The following is a 16,541-nucleotide window of genomic DNA, read 5'->3' as shown; positions in this document are numbered from 1 at the left end:
TAAATGTTGATCAGCTAATACCAATTTGATGGTGATGAACTCCTGAGCTCAGAACGATCCGCCCGCCTCAGCCTCCCAGAGTGCTAGGATTACAGGCGTGAGCCACCGCGCCCGGCCTAAATGTTATTCTTATATGTGCACTTATGTGATGAACCCTCACTTTTAAAAATGGGTGTGTCTGTGTGTGTAAGTTGGAGAGAGAGAGGGAGGCTATTCATATAGATGGTCAAACAGTGGACCTACGTGAGACAAAATATTGATGGATGCTATTAATATCTCTAGTTGAGAATATCACATGTGGTTTTTATATTGTTCTAAAAACTTGTGCATTTTCTGGAATAAACATGTTTTCTTTTATAATAAGATATAAGGATAAAGAAGAGCTTTGCAAGTATAGCTTACGTGGCTAGCGCCGAGGTGTGGAGGGACAAACAAAAATACAAAAGAATGTTGGAGAGTTCAGAGTTCAAGAAAGACAGAGGTTCTGTTTAGTTGGCGCGCCTGGGGCAAAGGGAATGTGAGATGGATCGTGGGAGGGGTGACAGTCTGAAAGCCACTCATGTCCGACCCTGCTTTGACCCCACAGGTCCTAGCCGACTCTGCCACCACCAAGCAGGATGGGGTTCCCCAGCAGACAGCTGCCCCCCAGCGATGGAGGCACAGCCCTGAGGAGGGTTTGTGTCCACCAGGTACACTCTCTGATCCTTTCTCCTCTTCTCCTGTCTCCACGAGCTCCCAGACTCTGCCCCCTGAACTCCTGGTTCCTTATTGCACAGGGATTTATTGGATGCCTTCTGTAGGTCAGGCACTGTGTAGTGTGGGCCAGGAGGCCCTGTGTTCTGGGGCCTTCCTTCTGGGATGGGATGAAGGTGATGGTCAGAGAGGCCTGGCAGGAACTTTGAGGAATCATTGAGTGGGGCAGAGATGGGGTTGGTGAGGCCTCCTGGGGATGGTGACGCTGGGCTGGCATCTCAAAATTGGCAGTACCAGCAGTGCCTAGAGCCTGGAAGAGCGCTCCTGAGAGGGCCCCACGGCAGTGAGTGCTGAGGGGGCAGAGGCTGGGGTGAGTGGAGGGAGGAGAGGTTGGGGGACAAGTTGGGGCAGATCACACATGGAGGGAGTTGGGTTTTATTTTGTGAGTGATTCACACTGCTGGAAAGTTTTCAGCAAAGGGCTGCCAGGATCTGATTTGTGTTTTTAGTGCTCACTTCTGGATGGAAGGGGGCAGGCAAGACAGGATGCAGGTGGAGGGCTTCGTAGGGGCGTGCCCTGGGCATGCTACACAGTGGGTGTCTCAGCTCCATGGGGTCCTCTGAGCCCCGGGAGAGGCAGCAGTGCCTGTCGGGGCTGCTTGACTGTTATCTTTGTCTCACACTTGTTTCCACACACGTGTGAGGTGGAAATACATCGTCTGCTGCACAAGGGCTTCTGCAGGTGGCAAGAGTAGCATGCAGTGATTTTTAGAAACCACTTACAAATTTGCATTTCATGACGGGACACCACAGGAAAGGCTGCCCCTCCCTTCCAGAAGGGCAAACCCTCAGCGCACAGCGGGGCTTGTCTAGGGTTAGAACACGGAGAAGAAAGAGCCCAGGCCAAAGTTCACACACACTGAACCGTCAGGGTGCCTGTTGCTGCGGTCCAGGGTTGAGCTGAAGGAGTAGGGAAGACTGGATTATTTGGAGTCAGCTGTCGGCACTTGAGGATGGATTCTATGCAGGGAGCGAGGACAAGCGAGGCACCAAACCCAACTGCTCAGGGGGAATTGAGTCTCTGAGGGAGCAGTGTGTGGCAGGGCCAGCAGTACACATTTGGGGACCCCAGCACGTAAGTGATTCGTGAAGCCTCAGTCTTGTGAGAAGGAAAATGTAGATATTGAAGAGGATGGGGCACAAGGACCCGGACATGGAGATGCCAGGCCAGGCGACAGGTCAGCGAAAGGGCTGGGAAGGAACTGTCCGTGGAACTTGCATCCCGGAAGGGGGAGATGCTTCCTTTCACAGAGAGTGGGCACCACAGCCCATGCCAAGGACCCAGAGACCAAATCACCTCTAGATTTGCATTTCTCTTGGGGTGAATGAGGTCAAGAATCTGTTCATGAGGCCAATGTCATTTGTATGTTGTTTCCGTTAGATTTTCTTTGCGCTTTTTTTTTTTTTTTTTGAGACAACGTCTTGCTCTGTCCCCCAGGTAGAGTGCAGTGGCATCATCACAACTCACTGCAACCTCCAACTCCTGGGCTCAAGCGATCCTCCTGCCTCAGCCTCCCAGAGTGCTAGGATTATAGGCATGAGCCACCGCACCCAGCCTTCACTCCTTCTAATAATAGCTTCCTTATTATTATTCAGTCATATGAGTTCTTACAGATTAAGAAAATTATACTTTTAAGAGTGATTTTTGTTGCACGTAGTTTCTTCTAGTTTGGTTTCATCTCTGTCGGGAGTTATGCTCTGCAGAGTTTTCTTCTTAATTTTTATATAGTTGACTTTATCCAATTTTTATGTCATCTTATCATACTGAGACAGTTCTTTATTCTACAAAGTCTTACTAAAAATTCTCGTCTATATTTCCAGTAGTTTTGTGGCTTTCTATTTTCTAATTAAATCATTGATCCACCTAGACTTAATTTTCTTATGAGGAGAGGGTAAGAAAGACACTTTATTATTTTTAGTGACCCCAGCACCATTATTAAACACCGTTGATATGCATTGCCATCATCATAATGCATTGTTAAGTAAGGTTTGTGTCAGTTGAGTTTTTTACAGTATCTTTCAATAGTAATAAAAATAATTCAGGATTCTTGTGGACAGCATGTAGATGGTTTATGGTCTATTTTATGGGGATTTTTGTTGTTGTTGTTTGTTTGTTTTTGTGACACAGAGTCTCACTCTGTTGCCCGGGCTAGAGTGCAATGGTGTCATCGTAGCTCACTTCCACCTCTGACTCCTGGGCTCAAGCGATCGTCCTGCCTCAGCCTCCCACATAGCTGGGACTACGGGTATGCACCACCACACCCAGCTGACTTTTCTATTTTTAATAGAGATGGGATCTCACTCTTACTCAGGCTGGTCTCGAACTCCTGAGCTCAAGCAATCCTTCTGCCTCAGCCTCCCAGGGTGCTAGGATTACAGGTGTGAGCCACCGTGCCTGGCCAGTTGTAGAGTTTAAACCATTTTTTGCTTAACATAATTACTGGGAAGGAAGGACTCGTTTCTGCTCTTTAGTTATTTGTTTTCTTTATGTTTTATATGTATCTTGTTCCTCAATTCTTCCATTAGTGCCTATATATAAAAATATATATATTTAGTTGTTTTCTTGGTGTGTACCATTTTGATTTCCGTCTTCTTTGTACCTTGCGTGACCATTAACATAGATGTTAAGGACATGTGTGTGGTATGGGGTTGACAAGGGTAGACTTGTAATGGTTAATTGTATGTGTCAACTTGGTTAGGCCACAGTACCCAGATACTTGGTCAAACATTATTCTAGACATTTCTGTGTAGGTATTATTTAGATAGGATTAACATTTAAATCAGTAGACTTTGAATAAAGCAGATTATACCCTAAATGTAAGTAGAGTTCATTGGTTGATAGATATTTTTTTCAACACTTTAAATATGTCACTCACTGTGTCATGGCCAGTATGGTTTCTGATAAGAAATCAGTTGATAACCTCATGGAGGTTCTCTAGTACGTACTGAGTGGGCTACTGGCTGCTTTCAAGATTTTCTGTTTGTGTTCGGCTTTTGTCCATTTGACTATAATGTGTCTTGGTATGGTTGTCTTCAAATTTAGCCTGCTTAAAGATCATTTAGCTTCTTGGATGTGTAGACAAGTCTTTTTCAAAAGTCTCGTGCCTCCTTGTTAAATCTATTCCTAAATATTTTATTCTTTTTGAGCCACTGTGAATGAAATTGTTTTCTTAATTTCATTTTTGGATTGTTCTTTGCTACTGAAAGACTTTTACACTGAAAACTACAAAACATTGCTGAAAGAAATGAAAAAAAAAAACCTAAATAAACAGGGATACATTCTGTGTTTATGGACTGGAAGACTTAAGAGTGTGAAGATGACAAATTAACCAAAGTGATATACAGATGCAATGCTTATCAAAATAGTATTATTTCAAAAATGGAAAAACCCATCCCCAAAGTCTTATGAAATTTAAAATGAGCTAGATCAACCAAAACAATCTTGTAAAAGAAAACCAAAGTTGGGGGCCTCACGCTTTCCAATTTCAAAATGCCTCTCCCTTCCAGGGTAGCTTTGGCTTCCATGTCTTTGGGTCATTCTTTGACTTTCTAGAGGTAGGACCTGTTTTTCATTCCATGGCTGATGACATGAGCTTTAATTTTGAAGGCTTTTCCCATTATTGTATTACTTCTGCTCCTGTTTATATCTTCCACTAACCGGCAGCTCACTGAGGACAGGTATTGGGACTTTCTCGTGTGAGTTTCCAAGGTCTACAATGGTGCTGTCCAATGTTGGTAGCGTAAACGGAAAAAAGACTGAACTCTGTAAAATAATTTTAAAGAGATTTACTCTGAGCCAAATTCGAGGACCATGACCAGAGCCATGCCCAAGAGGTCTTGAGCAGTGGACTCGGTGTGGCTGGGTTACAGTTTGATTTTATACATTTCAGGGAGACAGGGGTTACAGGTAAAGTCATAAATCAATATGTGGGAGGCATACATTGGTTTGGCCTGAAAAGGTGGGCCATCTCGAAGAGGGGGCTTACAGGTTATAGGTAGGTTTAAAGATTCTTTGGCTTGTAATTGGTTAAAGACATGAAGCTTTGTCTAAAGGCTTGGAATGTTTCAACACAAGGAGCTGTTTATCAGAGATAAGCCTCTGGACATAGATTTGTTGTATAAATTGAGGACCTGCGGGTTTGTCTTGCATACCCTAGGCCTGTTAATGGGTTATAAATGATGTGTCCAAGAAGGGAGGGGGCATGATAAGGCATGTCTGACCTCCCTCCTCCTGGCAAGCAGTTTAATTTTAGGATATTCCTTTGGCCATGAGGGGGTCCATTTAGTTAGCCGGTGGGGGGGGGTGAGCCTGAAAATTTTATTATAGTTCACAGTAGTCAGTAGACCCATGTGACTGTCCATCACCTGAAATATGCAACAGCAGACTGAGACATGCCATGCATGAGAAATGCACACTGTGAATTGAAAACACTATAAAAATGTAAAATATCTACATGTTTTACATTGATTATATATTTCAGTGATATTAGTTTGGGTGTATGAAGTTAAAATGCATTATTAAAATTAACTCACTTCTTTCACTTTTTTAATGTGGCGAGTATGAATTCAAATTTAATTTGTGGCTTGCATTATATTTCTGTCAGCAGTGCTGGTCTAAGATATATAATAAACGCAGAACTGATGAGCTGACCAAGCCAGGTACAGTGGATTTCCCTGTCTGGGTTCCACTGATGGCTGAAAGGGTACCCCAGCCTCTAAGAATCCTGTGAATCAATATTCACCAGCTTTTTCTCTCCCCTCCCAGGAACCCATATATCAGAAGATAGTAGAGATTGTCCCTCCTGCAGTTATGGAGTGGACTACACCACTCATTGGAACGCCCTCTCTTCCTGCCGACCCTGTTCGGTTTGTAATTCAGGTACACGTGGACCCTGAGCCTAAAGATGGAACGCAGCATGACGATATGAAATTCATGGCATAAATGAAGCCAGGAGACCTGGATTCCAGTCCCACTTGGTCTTCATACGCCGTTGTTCCATGATTATATCTTTGGGTCATTAAATACATTAAACAGAAATTATTTTTATAATGCATGCCACCTGGTAGGGAAATCTTTTATACTACCAGTTGCAAGGGGGTGGGGGTAACTTATAGCAGGGGGAAGGTGTGGCTGAGGGGAAAGGGCTGGGTTTCAGCTGTGACCTGGTTCTGGTCCTGGGCAGGACCCCACCCAGCTGGCTCCTGGCAGCTGTTCTGCCTCTCTCAGCCTCATGTCCTCAGGCCCCTCCCTCCTGGCCAGCAGGGCCCAGCTTTGGGGAAGTCACCCAGGGGCTCCTCTCCTGCCAGAGACTCTCAGGTTCTACTCTAGCATCTCCCTTGTTACCATGTTATCTAAAGGATTCTCTTCCCCTAAGCTGATGTAAGAGATAATGAATGTTGGTCCATTTTGTATGACTTTGACTACTGGTGACAGCTGAAGGGTGGCTGTCCTCTGTGTGCCCCGAGTGGCTTGGTGCAGAAACTGGCCCTCAGAGCTCCTTGGTGACCTGAGCTGAGCTGAGTGGGAAGGGGTCAGGGTGGTGAGGAAGGGTTGAGGGACACACCAGGGAAACATTTCCCCAAAGACTTTCCCTTTGCGTGCAGATGAAGAGGAGAGAAGTCCCTGCAACATAACCGCAAACACAGAGTGTCAGTGCAAAGCAGACACCTACCGGGGAGAGGATTCCCCGGAGTTCTGCCAGAAGTGCCTCCCCAGGTGAGACAGGAGAGGCAGGCTTGACCCCCAGAATCCCCGAGTTTCCCTGTAGCCTTTTCTGTCCCGTGAACTCCATGGGGCCTCGACCCTCTTGGGGCATCCCTGACCCTGTGGGGTGTCCTGAGCCTGTGGTGGCCCCTCCTGTTCCATCTGCCTGTCCCCACCCTGCCCCCTGCAGCAGCCCCTTCCCACACCTCCCCGGCACGTGTCCCACCGGACACAGGAGACCACAACCTAGGGCCCCTGATATTCTTGGGGGCCCATGAAATATTTTGTTTTGAAATTGTAAATGAAAAGAATACAGCCTGGCATATGTTAATATTTATCCTTAATCCAATTCAGTCCTAAAATGCAATTTTTAATAATTATTTTATCCAAGTAGGGACCATGCAGACAAAAGTGCCCGTGGCACACAGAGTTCATAAGAAGGCCATGGGTGTAGCTCCTTCTAGATTCCCATGACCTGAGACAACGCAGCTGTCCTTACCTGGTCCCTGGTCCCTCAGGACCTGTCCTGTACTTATTTGGGGTTTTAGGGGCCGACACTGATGACTCTTACTGACCCCCAGTGTTCGCCGTGACGGGTAGGGACGGGCAGATAGGTGGGGACGGGAGCTCAGTGGTATCGGGGTTGGCTGGAGGCTGTGGCTCAGCTTGTGGCCACGCGGGCCTCCCACCTGCCCTGGAGGGAGGTTCCCGCTAACTCGGGGCCTCCCCTGCAGCCCAGGGAAGCCCCGAGTGTGCCGAGCAGAGAAGGTTCCTGGAGGCCACAGCCCTGACCACGGAGCAGGGAGCCCGAGGGGCTGAAGTTCACGTGATCAGATCCTTCCCCGGACTCAGCAAGGGAGAGTGGGGCCCCCAGAGACACGAGAGGCCTGTCCTTCCTCTGTCACCTGCTCAGGGACAGTGGGCAGAAGAGTGGCTCCTCTTTTGTCCCATCTGGCCAGCTTTCCCTCACGGAATCCCACGTCTCCTCCCTGTGTGTACCCAGGTGCCCCGATGGGATGGTTGAGTACAGGCCTTGTACCCCCTGGAGTGACCTTGTGTGCGTCCCCGAAGGATCAGGTACTAAGGCGTCTGGTGAAGCCCCGGCTCCTGCAGGACCAATGACCGCCAGCCCAGGGAATTCTGCCTCTCCCCTCCCTTCCTCAGGCAATTGGCTCATCCCAAAGATCCTGATTGGAGCTTCCCCGTTCCTCCTGGGGGTGGTGGTGGTGGCAGCGTTGCTTTGCGGGTGGTGCATCCGCACAGGTAGGTGTTGGCTGAGAGAGGGGCCCCTGGGCACTCTCTGTCCCTCCCCCACCCTGCTCCACAGGCAGAAGTGCCCTCCCCTGTCTCCCAAATCCTTGTCACCCTGTGGTGGTCACCATCTCCCACCTAACGTGCACCCCCGCCCTGCGCAGGACCAGAATGTCATCAGTCCCTCTCCTGGGGCTGGCGGTGCCCTCCTCTCCCACGTCTGGAGGGCGGGGCCAGCTCCCCTCCCCCTTCCGTCTTCAGGGCCAGCCAGGGCAGAGAGGGAGTCGGCTCCTCCACTGGGGGACCAGGGTCAGGACCAGACGTGCTCAGAGGGTTTATTTGGTTTTGGTCAGCGCGGAACCAAACAGAGATTTCACATGTGTTTATTTTTACTCTATTTTCTCCTCCTCCCCTTTCCTGAGGGTGCCCCAGAGTTGGAAAGGCCCCGTCCCTGTGCCCAGGCCAGGGCTGCTTGTCCAGTGTCTCAGCCCCCAGCCCAGCCCTGCCTGGGCACTGCCCTCAGGGAGGGGGTGCTGCATGGGCTCCTCCCCGCTTGCTAAGGGGACCCCCTTCTCTTTCAGGTCGCTGCAAGGACCTTAAGAGCCTGGACAAAGTAAGTTGGTTTCTCCAGAAACTGGGGGCACCGGGTGCTCAGGAGCTGCTTCCTGCCCACACAGAGCCCTGGGTGGGGCGTCCCCACTGTCCCATACGGCTGTGCTGGCTCTCTGCAGTGGCCTGGGGCTCTGCTGACCCTGAGGGCCACATGGCTGCCTTGAGCACCACACAGGCCAGTGGGCCGTGCTGCAGCCCTGTCCTTCCTGCAGCTCTGCACCCTGGGGATGGGCGTGACCAGGGGCGTGGTGCCAGCAGCAGATGCTGGATGTGCTCAGCCTCTGCCCACCTGGGGTGACCCCATTGGCAGGGGTGGGGATGGCAGGAGCAGCAGTGCCCGGGAGAGCTGTGGGGAGCCCTGGGTGTGGACTCCTGAGTCTGTTCTTTGCCTCCCAAGGTCTTCTCCTGGTTCCAGAGGTCCCCAGGAGGGCCTGGGGCTGAGGACAATGCCCGCAACGAGATCCTGAGCAACAGAGACTCTTGTTCCACCCTGGACTCTCAGCAGACAAAGGAAAGCCAGGAGCCGGTAGTGCTGACAGGTGTCACCGTAACGTCCCCAGGGGAGGCAGAGCGTCTGCTGGTGAGTGAGGTCAGCCGTGCTGTGTCCCGGTCCTGCTGCTGGCCCAGGACTTTGTAGGTACTGGGTGAGGACGGTGCCTCGGCTGTCCTGGCCCAGGGTAAAGCGGAGCCTTAGGGACAGAGGGACTGCAGGCAATGGGGAGTATGGGCCAGAGCAGCTGCCCCAACAAGGTGACCCTCGCACTCTGTGGGGCCTTCTTCTAAGTCCCTGTCCTGCTCTGGCCATGTCCCCAGAGCCTAGAGCTGTGCAGGCAGAGTGGGCGCCCGGGGTTTGTTGATGACTGAATAAGGGCGGCTTGATCTCCGCCGTGTGCTCCTAGCAGAACTCACAGAGCCCTTGCTCCTAACAGCAGGAGTGTTAAATTTCCTCCAGGAGTATTATTACATTGAACATATTTGACAGTAAATCCTTTTCCAGATTTCTGATCATGTTCATAGGGAGGTTTCCAAGAAGAAGTAGAATTTCTTAGTCAATGTGTGGAAGTGCCTTTTTGTTTCTTTTTTGTTTTTGTTTTCTTTTTGAGGCATGGTCTTGCTCTGTCACCTAGGCTAGAGTGCAGTGGCATCATCATAGCTCACAGCAACCTCCAACTCCTCGGCTCAAGAGATCCTCCTGCCTCACCCTACCGAGTAGCTGGGACTACAGACTGTTAGCCACCACGCCCCTGGCTAATTTTTCTATTTTTCTAGACATGGGGTCTCACTCTTGCTCAGGCTGGTCTTAAACTCCCAGGCTCAAGCGATCCTCCTGCCTCAGCCTCCCAAAGTGCTAGGATTACAGGTGTGAGCCTCTGTGTCCCGCCTGGAAGTGCTTTTTTCTGGTGCACACACATGCACACACATCCAGTTATTGTTCAAATCAGTTCATCAGTTCTGATGTGATATTGAGTAGTAGTTAAAGCAGTGTATACATTTGAGTTTTCATTTTTCTTAAGCTCAGAAAGTCTTTCCATCCAATATAAAATGAGATTATCTAGTTTCTTACAGTTTTTTTTTTTTTTGAGACAGTCTCACTCTGTTGCCTGGGCTAGAGTGCCAGGGCGTTAGCCTACCTCACAGCAACCTCAAACTCCTGGGCTCAAGCGATCCTCCTGCCTCAGCCTCCCAGGTAGCTGGGCCTACAGGCACGCACCATGCCTGGCTAATTTTTTCTATTTTTAGTTGTTTGGCCAATTACTTTCTATTTTTGTAGAGATGGGGTCTCGCTCTTGCTTAGGCTGATCTCGAACTCCTGAGCTCAAATGATCTGCCCGCCTTGGCCTCCCAGAGTGCTGGGATTACAGGTGTGAACCACCGCGCCCGGCCCAGTTTTATTTTTTAATGATTTAATTTTTGGTACGGAGCAATAGAAATGGAATTTGGTTTTTGATCTGCTATGAAGTGAAGAATTGTTCTGTGTGTCTGTCTCCTTGCTCCAAGCTCACTGAGCAACCGACTCTTCCATTTCCCTCTGCTTTTGAAGCCTCCCTTGCCGCATGACAAATGTGTACATGGACCATGATCTCTTCCACCCAGGCAGTTTCTTTCTGTTCCTTCCTTGGGTCTATAGCACATTCTTTTTTAAATAAAGAGAAGGTATTACTTTTCTATGCAAGTGCATAAAAAAGAAAATACATATATAGAGAGAGGGACGAGGGGTAGGGACGATGTGACTTACAGCGTTCCTTACTTACGAATTTAATTCAAATAGTTAAATTAATAATTCAGGAACTAGTTTCTTCCACGCATGTCAAACCCACATGGCCTAGGCGGCCCGTTGGTGCGGCTCTTTACAATAGCAGCTGGTCCTATTCACATAGGCACAGTGTCTCTTTCGTCTTAACTTTTTAATTTAATTTTGTGAGTCTTTGTTTACCCTGCTGACCATGGCTCCAAAGCAAAAGTTCCCTGCGAGTCCAGGTGAGCCTGCAGGGAACAGAAAAGTGATGACAACGGAAACGGAAGTAGAAATAATGAAGTGTTCGGAGAATGGCCAAGACACCATCATTCATCGGGAAAGCATTAGGCTTCCGTCGCTAGACTATGGGAACAATTAGAAAGGGTAAAGTGAGAATAATGGGGCGTGTGAAAGGCAGCGCTCCAATGAAAGCAGCATAGCGGATTAATTACTGAACTAGAAAGGTTCTTATTGATTTGGTGAGAAGACCAAAATAAGAGTAAAATTCCTGTGAGCCTAAGAATGAAAAGAAAGAGCACAGTAGTTTCTGTAACTTATTATTAATATTACCGTACAGGGGTACTATTAATATTATTATTACTACAGTATTACACTGCATTATTACTACCACATATGAGCCATTATAGTAATGTTATTAGTATTATTACCGAATATGAGCTGTTTTCCGGGGATCCGAGTTACATACAATTCCAACCTAGAGACATTCTCAGGAACATGACTCATCCATAACCCGAGGACTGCTTGTATATAAAAGAAAAGATATAAAAAAGGAAACAAACTAAAAAATGCAACTAATTCTTCCATGATGATAAATTACTTCAAACATCTTTTTAAAGTGGTTAAAGCATATCCCCACTTCCACCATAGGACAGAGAGGTACTTGGTCATAGCGAGAGCACCCCAAACTCTTCCTGCAGCCCCTAGCCTTTTTTATTTCAGGTAACTATAATAGACAATTTCCTGTGATTCTTTGGTAAACTTTTTTTGCAAATACCATCTATATACATACATGCATATGTATATCCATGTGTTTTATTGACATAAAAAGCGTATATCACATACAATACCAAATGAAACTTTCTAATATGTTTTAATATCTAAGAGAGCAAAGACCCCTTTCTTACTTTTTCAGAATTAATTATTTTGACCCAGATAAAATTTAGAATTATTTTATAAGATTTTCTCCAACATCTCCAAAAAAAAAAAAAATCACTGGACTTTTTAAATATTACTTTAATAAATTAATCTAGGAAGGACTGAGAGCTTTTCAATATTCAATAGTTCACTTATCAAAGAAGATAGTATTTGAGGTCAAGTGTTTTATTATGACTTAGTGAAGATTTTTGATTTTTTTTTTCAGATAAACATTCCTATTTTTTGTCAAAGTTTGTATTTTGGGTCTTTTTGTAATTCCATTTTCTAATTTATTGTGTTCACTACGTGTTTTAATGTTCATCTGGACATATTGATTTTTTAGTATTGCTGTTTAAACCTTTGGGCTTTTTAAAATATATGATGCTATCTAAAATAAGGATTATTGTGTTGGGTTCTTCTAAGAGTCTTGCCACTTTGTTTTCTTTCCTGTCTTGATGCCAGAACTTTCAGAACGATGCTTGCTCAGAAAGTGACATGTTGCAGGTGTCACAGCCGGCTGACTGCCAGGCCGCACCGGAATCCGGGATTCCTGACTCTGACCCGGGGCGTCCCCACCGGGTGTTCCAGGGACAGGCAGAAGCTGAAGAGTCTCACAGGAGGAGGCTGCTGGTTCCAGCAAACGGCGCCGATCCCACTGACAGTAAGTGTTTTGTTCCTGGCGATGCAGCAGGAGGACAGGGAAAAGGGACAGTGTCCTAACTGCTGTCCCCATAGCTGATAGGGCTCTTCCAGAGCATTCAGTGCTGGAACCAGGGACCCTATGCTATTGTCCCTGGACCCTAAATGACGCTCTCCCCCCTCTTCTGACCCCCACTCTGCCCCACCCTCTCTGCACCCTAACGAGGACCCTAACAACTCTGTCCACGCCCCTGCCCACCTCCTCCCTCCTCCCTTGTTCAGGGCCTGGTTCAGCTCCCCAAGGGCTGCGCTGCACAGACCCACGGGCCCCAGGAGGTGACTGAGCACTCGACCTGTGTCCAGGCCCACTTTGCTGAGCTGCAGTGTAAATTGCAGACAGGATTTCAAAGATTTGATGCGAAAAAAAAAAAAGGAAAATGTCTCACTGATCATTTTTTATACATAATTGCATATTAAAATTATATTTTATATATATTGAGTCAGTACCTTACATTAAAATAACATCACTTATTTCTTTTTATTTTCTTTAACTGAGACTGTTAGAAAACACAGCCTCACGTTCCCGGCCGCCTTCTGTCCCTAAGGACGGCGGTGTGCGCACCTCTGCACACATCTCACTTAATCCACGCACAGGCTCGGGCCGGGTGGCCTTGCTCCCTTTTAAGGTTGACTTTTTGCCAGAGTCTGTCGTCCCACCTGGCCCGGGGAGTGAGGCTGAGCTGGGCGTGAACCAGAGACCCTCCCGGCCCAGGCCCTGGGCTTTTTGCAGGGGCAGGCGTGGCCGCCCTGGGACCTGCTCCTGTGACAAGTGCAGCCAAGTAGCTTCCCTGCTCTGAGTCGCTGCTGCACCCACTCTCTGCCCCACCCTCCGGCTCGTACCCCACATTGCTCTCTGCCTCCCCAGCTCCCTCCATCCTCCCCAGGGGGCTGCAGCCCTGCCCGAGGGCAGGATTCTCTGGTGACCTTGAGTCCCCTGCAGCACCTTGGGTGCAGGTGGGGTCCCAGCAGTGTGGCCTGGTTCTCTGTGGATGGGGAGCAGGTCGGGACGCTGGAGCAGCAGGTCCCCCGCAGGGGAGCTCACTAGGTTCTAGGGTTCTAGGCCTGATGCGGGAGCCTCTGCCCTTCCTGGGCTGAGTCCCAACTCACCTGACCGTCTCTGTGGCTTTTCTCCATCTAGCTCTGAGGCTGTTCTTTGTCTACTTCCCACGTGTTGTGCCCTATAACTCCTGGAACCCACTCATGAGGCTCGTGGGACTGACGGAGAATGACATCCAAATAGCCAGAGCCTGTGCAGCCTGCAAAGAGGACGCCCTGTACGAAATGCTCGAGCGATGGGTCAGCAAGATGGGGCGGAAGGCCTCGTTGCACAGCCTGCTGGAGGCCTTGGACAGGGTAGGACAAAGATATGCAAAGGAGACCATCGAGGACCACCTGGTGGGCTCCGGGAAGTTCATCTATCTAGAAGATGAGGCAGGCTCTGCTGTGTCCTAATCGTGAAAGAATCTCTTTAGAAGCTCTTCAGAGCTTCCCTAGTTTACCTTTTTTTCTTGGGAAAAAAGCACCATTGGACAACAAGCCTACAGCAAACAGGCAGAAATTTCACATGACTGGTGCTGGAAGAAACTCTGATCCTGTATGAAGAATGTCCTAGAATTTTTTCAGCAATTTTTTGTTTCGTATAGTTCTAGGTTTGTGTGTGTGTTGTGTATCGTTCAAGGATGTATGTCATTCTTCTTCTGTTCATGGCACTTTTTCATCCCAAGAAAAATTTTATATTTTCTTGTGTTGTAAGAGCCCTACATATTATTAATAATATGTAGGCATTTGCTTATGTCCAAGTAGTGTTTTATACGACAGTGAATATTTATTTATTTATAGGCGATGTATATGAGTAAGGACTCAAGGAGAACTATATCCGTGTGAAACGCTATGTGCAGTTGGCCCATGTCCTGGGAAGTCATACTTGGATCCTGCTTATGGGAAGAATGGCATATGGGTTGGATCAGAGGTGGCAAATGGGTTGTATGGCATGTCCCATTACCAGTGAATGTCAGTGACCTTGAGCTTTATTTGGGCTCAGGAGAGAGAGGACAGGGATCTGTCTTCAATGTCTGCCATGGTCTCAGGCAGGAAGAGTGGATGATGCTCAGGAATGGTGTGAAACGTTTACCAACTCAGGACTCCATGGTCCCTCTGACTTCTGCCGGTCTGTGACACTGAGCCCCAGAGCTGCATTTAGAGGAGCAGATTCCCTATTTGAGGAGCTCAGCCCCTCTGTACGCATCTGCCTTCTGTATAAATACTTAGCACGGAAATGTCGATTCTTAACTACTATGGCAACAGGGCCTAGAATAGCTGACACACCCAGGCTTCCTCCTTGTATCACTTTCTCTTTTTTTTTTGTTTTTTGAGACAGAGTCTCACTGTGTTGCCCGGGCTAGAGTGCCGTGGCATCAGCCTAGCTCACAGCAACCTCAAACTCCTGGGCTCAAGCAATCCTTCTGCCTCAGTCTCCCAAGTAACTGGGACTACAGGCATGCACCACCATGCCCGGCTAATTTTTTCTATATACTTTTTTAGTTGTCCGATTAATTTCTTTCTATTTTAGTAGAGACGGGATCTTGGTCTTGCTCTTGCTCAGGCTGGTTTCGAACTCCTGAGCTCAAACAATCCGCCCGCCTCAGCCTCCCAGAGAGCTAGGATTACAGGCGTGAGCCACCGCGCCCGGCCCCTTTCTCTTTTTTATAAAAAACCTCAGTAACCATTTCAGTCCTCTTTCTAGCAAACTCTTCCCCACAGTATTGCAACCATCGCAGGGACATTTATGAAGGCCGTAGTTCTCAGGGGTTTGGGTCTTTTCCACCTCAAGGCCTTGCGTGTTTCTTTGTTCCGGGGCTGGGGTGGCCCAAGCTGGAATTGCCTGAAGATGTAGGCACGTTCAGGGTATTGAGCTTGTGGAGTTTTAGGAAGGGGTGGCTTCCCTGGGCTTCCCATTCACAACCCTCTCCCACGTCCACGCAGGGTTCCATGACTGCCCCCTCCACCTCCTGGAAGGCACAGGATAGTCCCACCTCCTGGTCTTTGGCTTTATGGGTCCTTCTGTGCAGGACGCTCTGCCCTCATACCTCAGGGAGCCACCCAGCTTTCAGCTCCTGTCTCTTTCTCATAGGACTTCTTTTATTAGCCTTATCAGTGTTTATCAAACTTATTCTTTTAAAATAAACCGTGGGTGCGCAAACACTACATCCGGTGTGGCGGTCGGGTCTTCCAGGAGTTTGGAGAACGCTGGTTGGAGTAGTCTGCGTGTAGTCATGTCGGCGTCGGTAGTGTCGGTCATCTCCCGGTTCTTAGAAGAGTACTTGAGCTCCACTCCGCAGCGTCTGAAGCTGCTGGATGCGTACCTCCTGTATATACTGCTGACGGGGGCGCTGCAATTCGGTTACTGTCTCCTGGTGGGGACCTTCCCCTTCAACTCTTTTCTCTCGGGCTTCATCTCTTGTGTGGGGAGTTTCATCCCAGCGGTTTGCCTGAGAATACAGATCAACCCACAGAACAAAGCAGATTTCCAAGGCATCTCCCCGGAGCGAGCCTTTGCTGATTTTCTCTTTGCCAACACCATCCTGCACCTTGTTGTCATGAACTTTGTTGGCTGAATCATTTCCATTTACTTGAGGAGTGGGAGACTGGAAGAATGTTCACTTTTGATTTTCCTGGATAAGAGTTGTTGAGACGGCAGCTCGTTGGACATGTGGATTTTCTTCAGATTTGGGCTTACAACCGACTCTGTTTTGGTATGCAAGTGGAAAGCGCAGAGTTCTCTTGCTCTGTGTCAGAACTACTTTGTAATGAATGTTTATTGACCCCACCTCTGCGTTCTATTAAGTGCAACCTTTTGCCTCCCAAATTAAAAAACTCCATGCCACTCCTCTCTAAAAAAAATAAAAATAAAATAGAAATAAAAATAAAATAAAAATAAAAATAAAATAAATAAATAAACCGTGACATGAAATTGTTTGGGGTCTTTTGTTTGTTGGTTTGGTTTTGTTTAATACCCAGGCCAAATAGCACATGACACAGGAGAGGCACTTGAGTGTTTCCTTTGTGGTTGGTACCCTTTGCTGCTACTGCGCGGCGGAAGGCCCCCATCGGACTCTGTGCTGGTGATATTAAG

General features: G+C 48.0%; 1 protein-coding gene and 1 pseudogene across 2 annotated transcripts in view; both read left to right on the top strand.

The window, feature by feature from the left end:
• The window catches only part of LOC105825241 (tumor necrosis factor receptor superfamily member 10A-like), a 20,457-nt gene extending 6,420 nt beyond the window's left edge, over positions 1–14,037 (top strand). The window contains exons 2-9 of the mRNA XM_012662960.1: positions 587–689; positions 5,518–5,631; positions 6,357–6,468; positions 7,460–7,533; positions 8,289–8,320; positions 8,717–8,899; positions 12,173–12,371; positions 13,548–14,037. Of these exons, the coding sequence (XP_012518414.1) occupies positions 587–689; positions 5,518–5,631; positions 6,357–6,468; positions 7,460–7,533; positions 8,289–8,320; positions 8,717–8,899; positions 12,173–12,371; positions 13,548–13,861 (1,131 nt within the window). The 3' untranslated portion in view covers positions 13,862–14,037. The remainder of the gene's footprint in view (positions 1–586; positions 690–5,517; positions 5,632–6,356; positions 6,469–7,459; positions 7,534–8,288; positions 8,321–8,716; positions 8,900–12,172; positions 12,372–13,547) is intronic.
• A 1,048-nt stretch (positions 14,038–15,085) lies between these two features.
• Positions 15,086–16,298, top strand: LOC105825298 (annotated as a pseudogene). The gene has a single exon (XR_001138254.1). The product of XR_001138254.1 is annotated as a dolichyl-diphosphooligosaccharide--protein glycosyltransferase subunit DAD1 pseudogene (transcript).
• Positions 16,299–16,541: the final 243 nt, after the last annotated feature.

The sequence above is a fragment of the Propithecus coquereli genome, unplaced genomic scaffold, assembly GCF_000956105.1.
Source record: "Propithecus coquereli isolate 6110/MARCELLA unplaced genomic scaffold, Pcoq_1.0 Scaffold79, whole genome shotgun sequence".
In the NCBI taxonomy this organism is placed as follows: Eukaryota; Metazoa; Chordata; class Mammalia; order Primates; family Indriidae; genus Propithecus; species Propithecus coquereli.
This window is presented reverse-complemented; position numbering and strand designations above follow the sequence as displayed.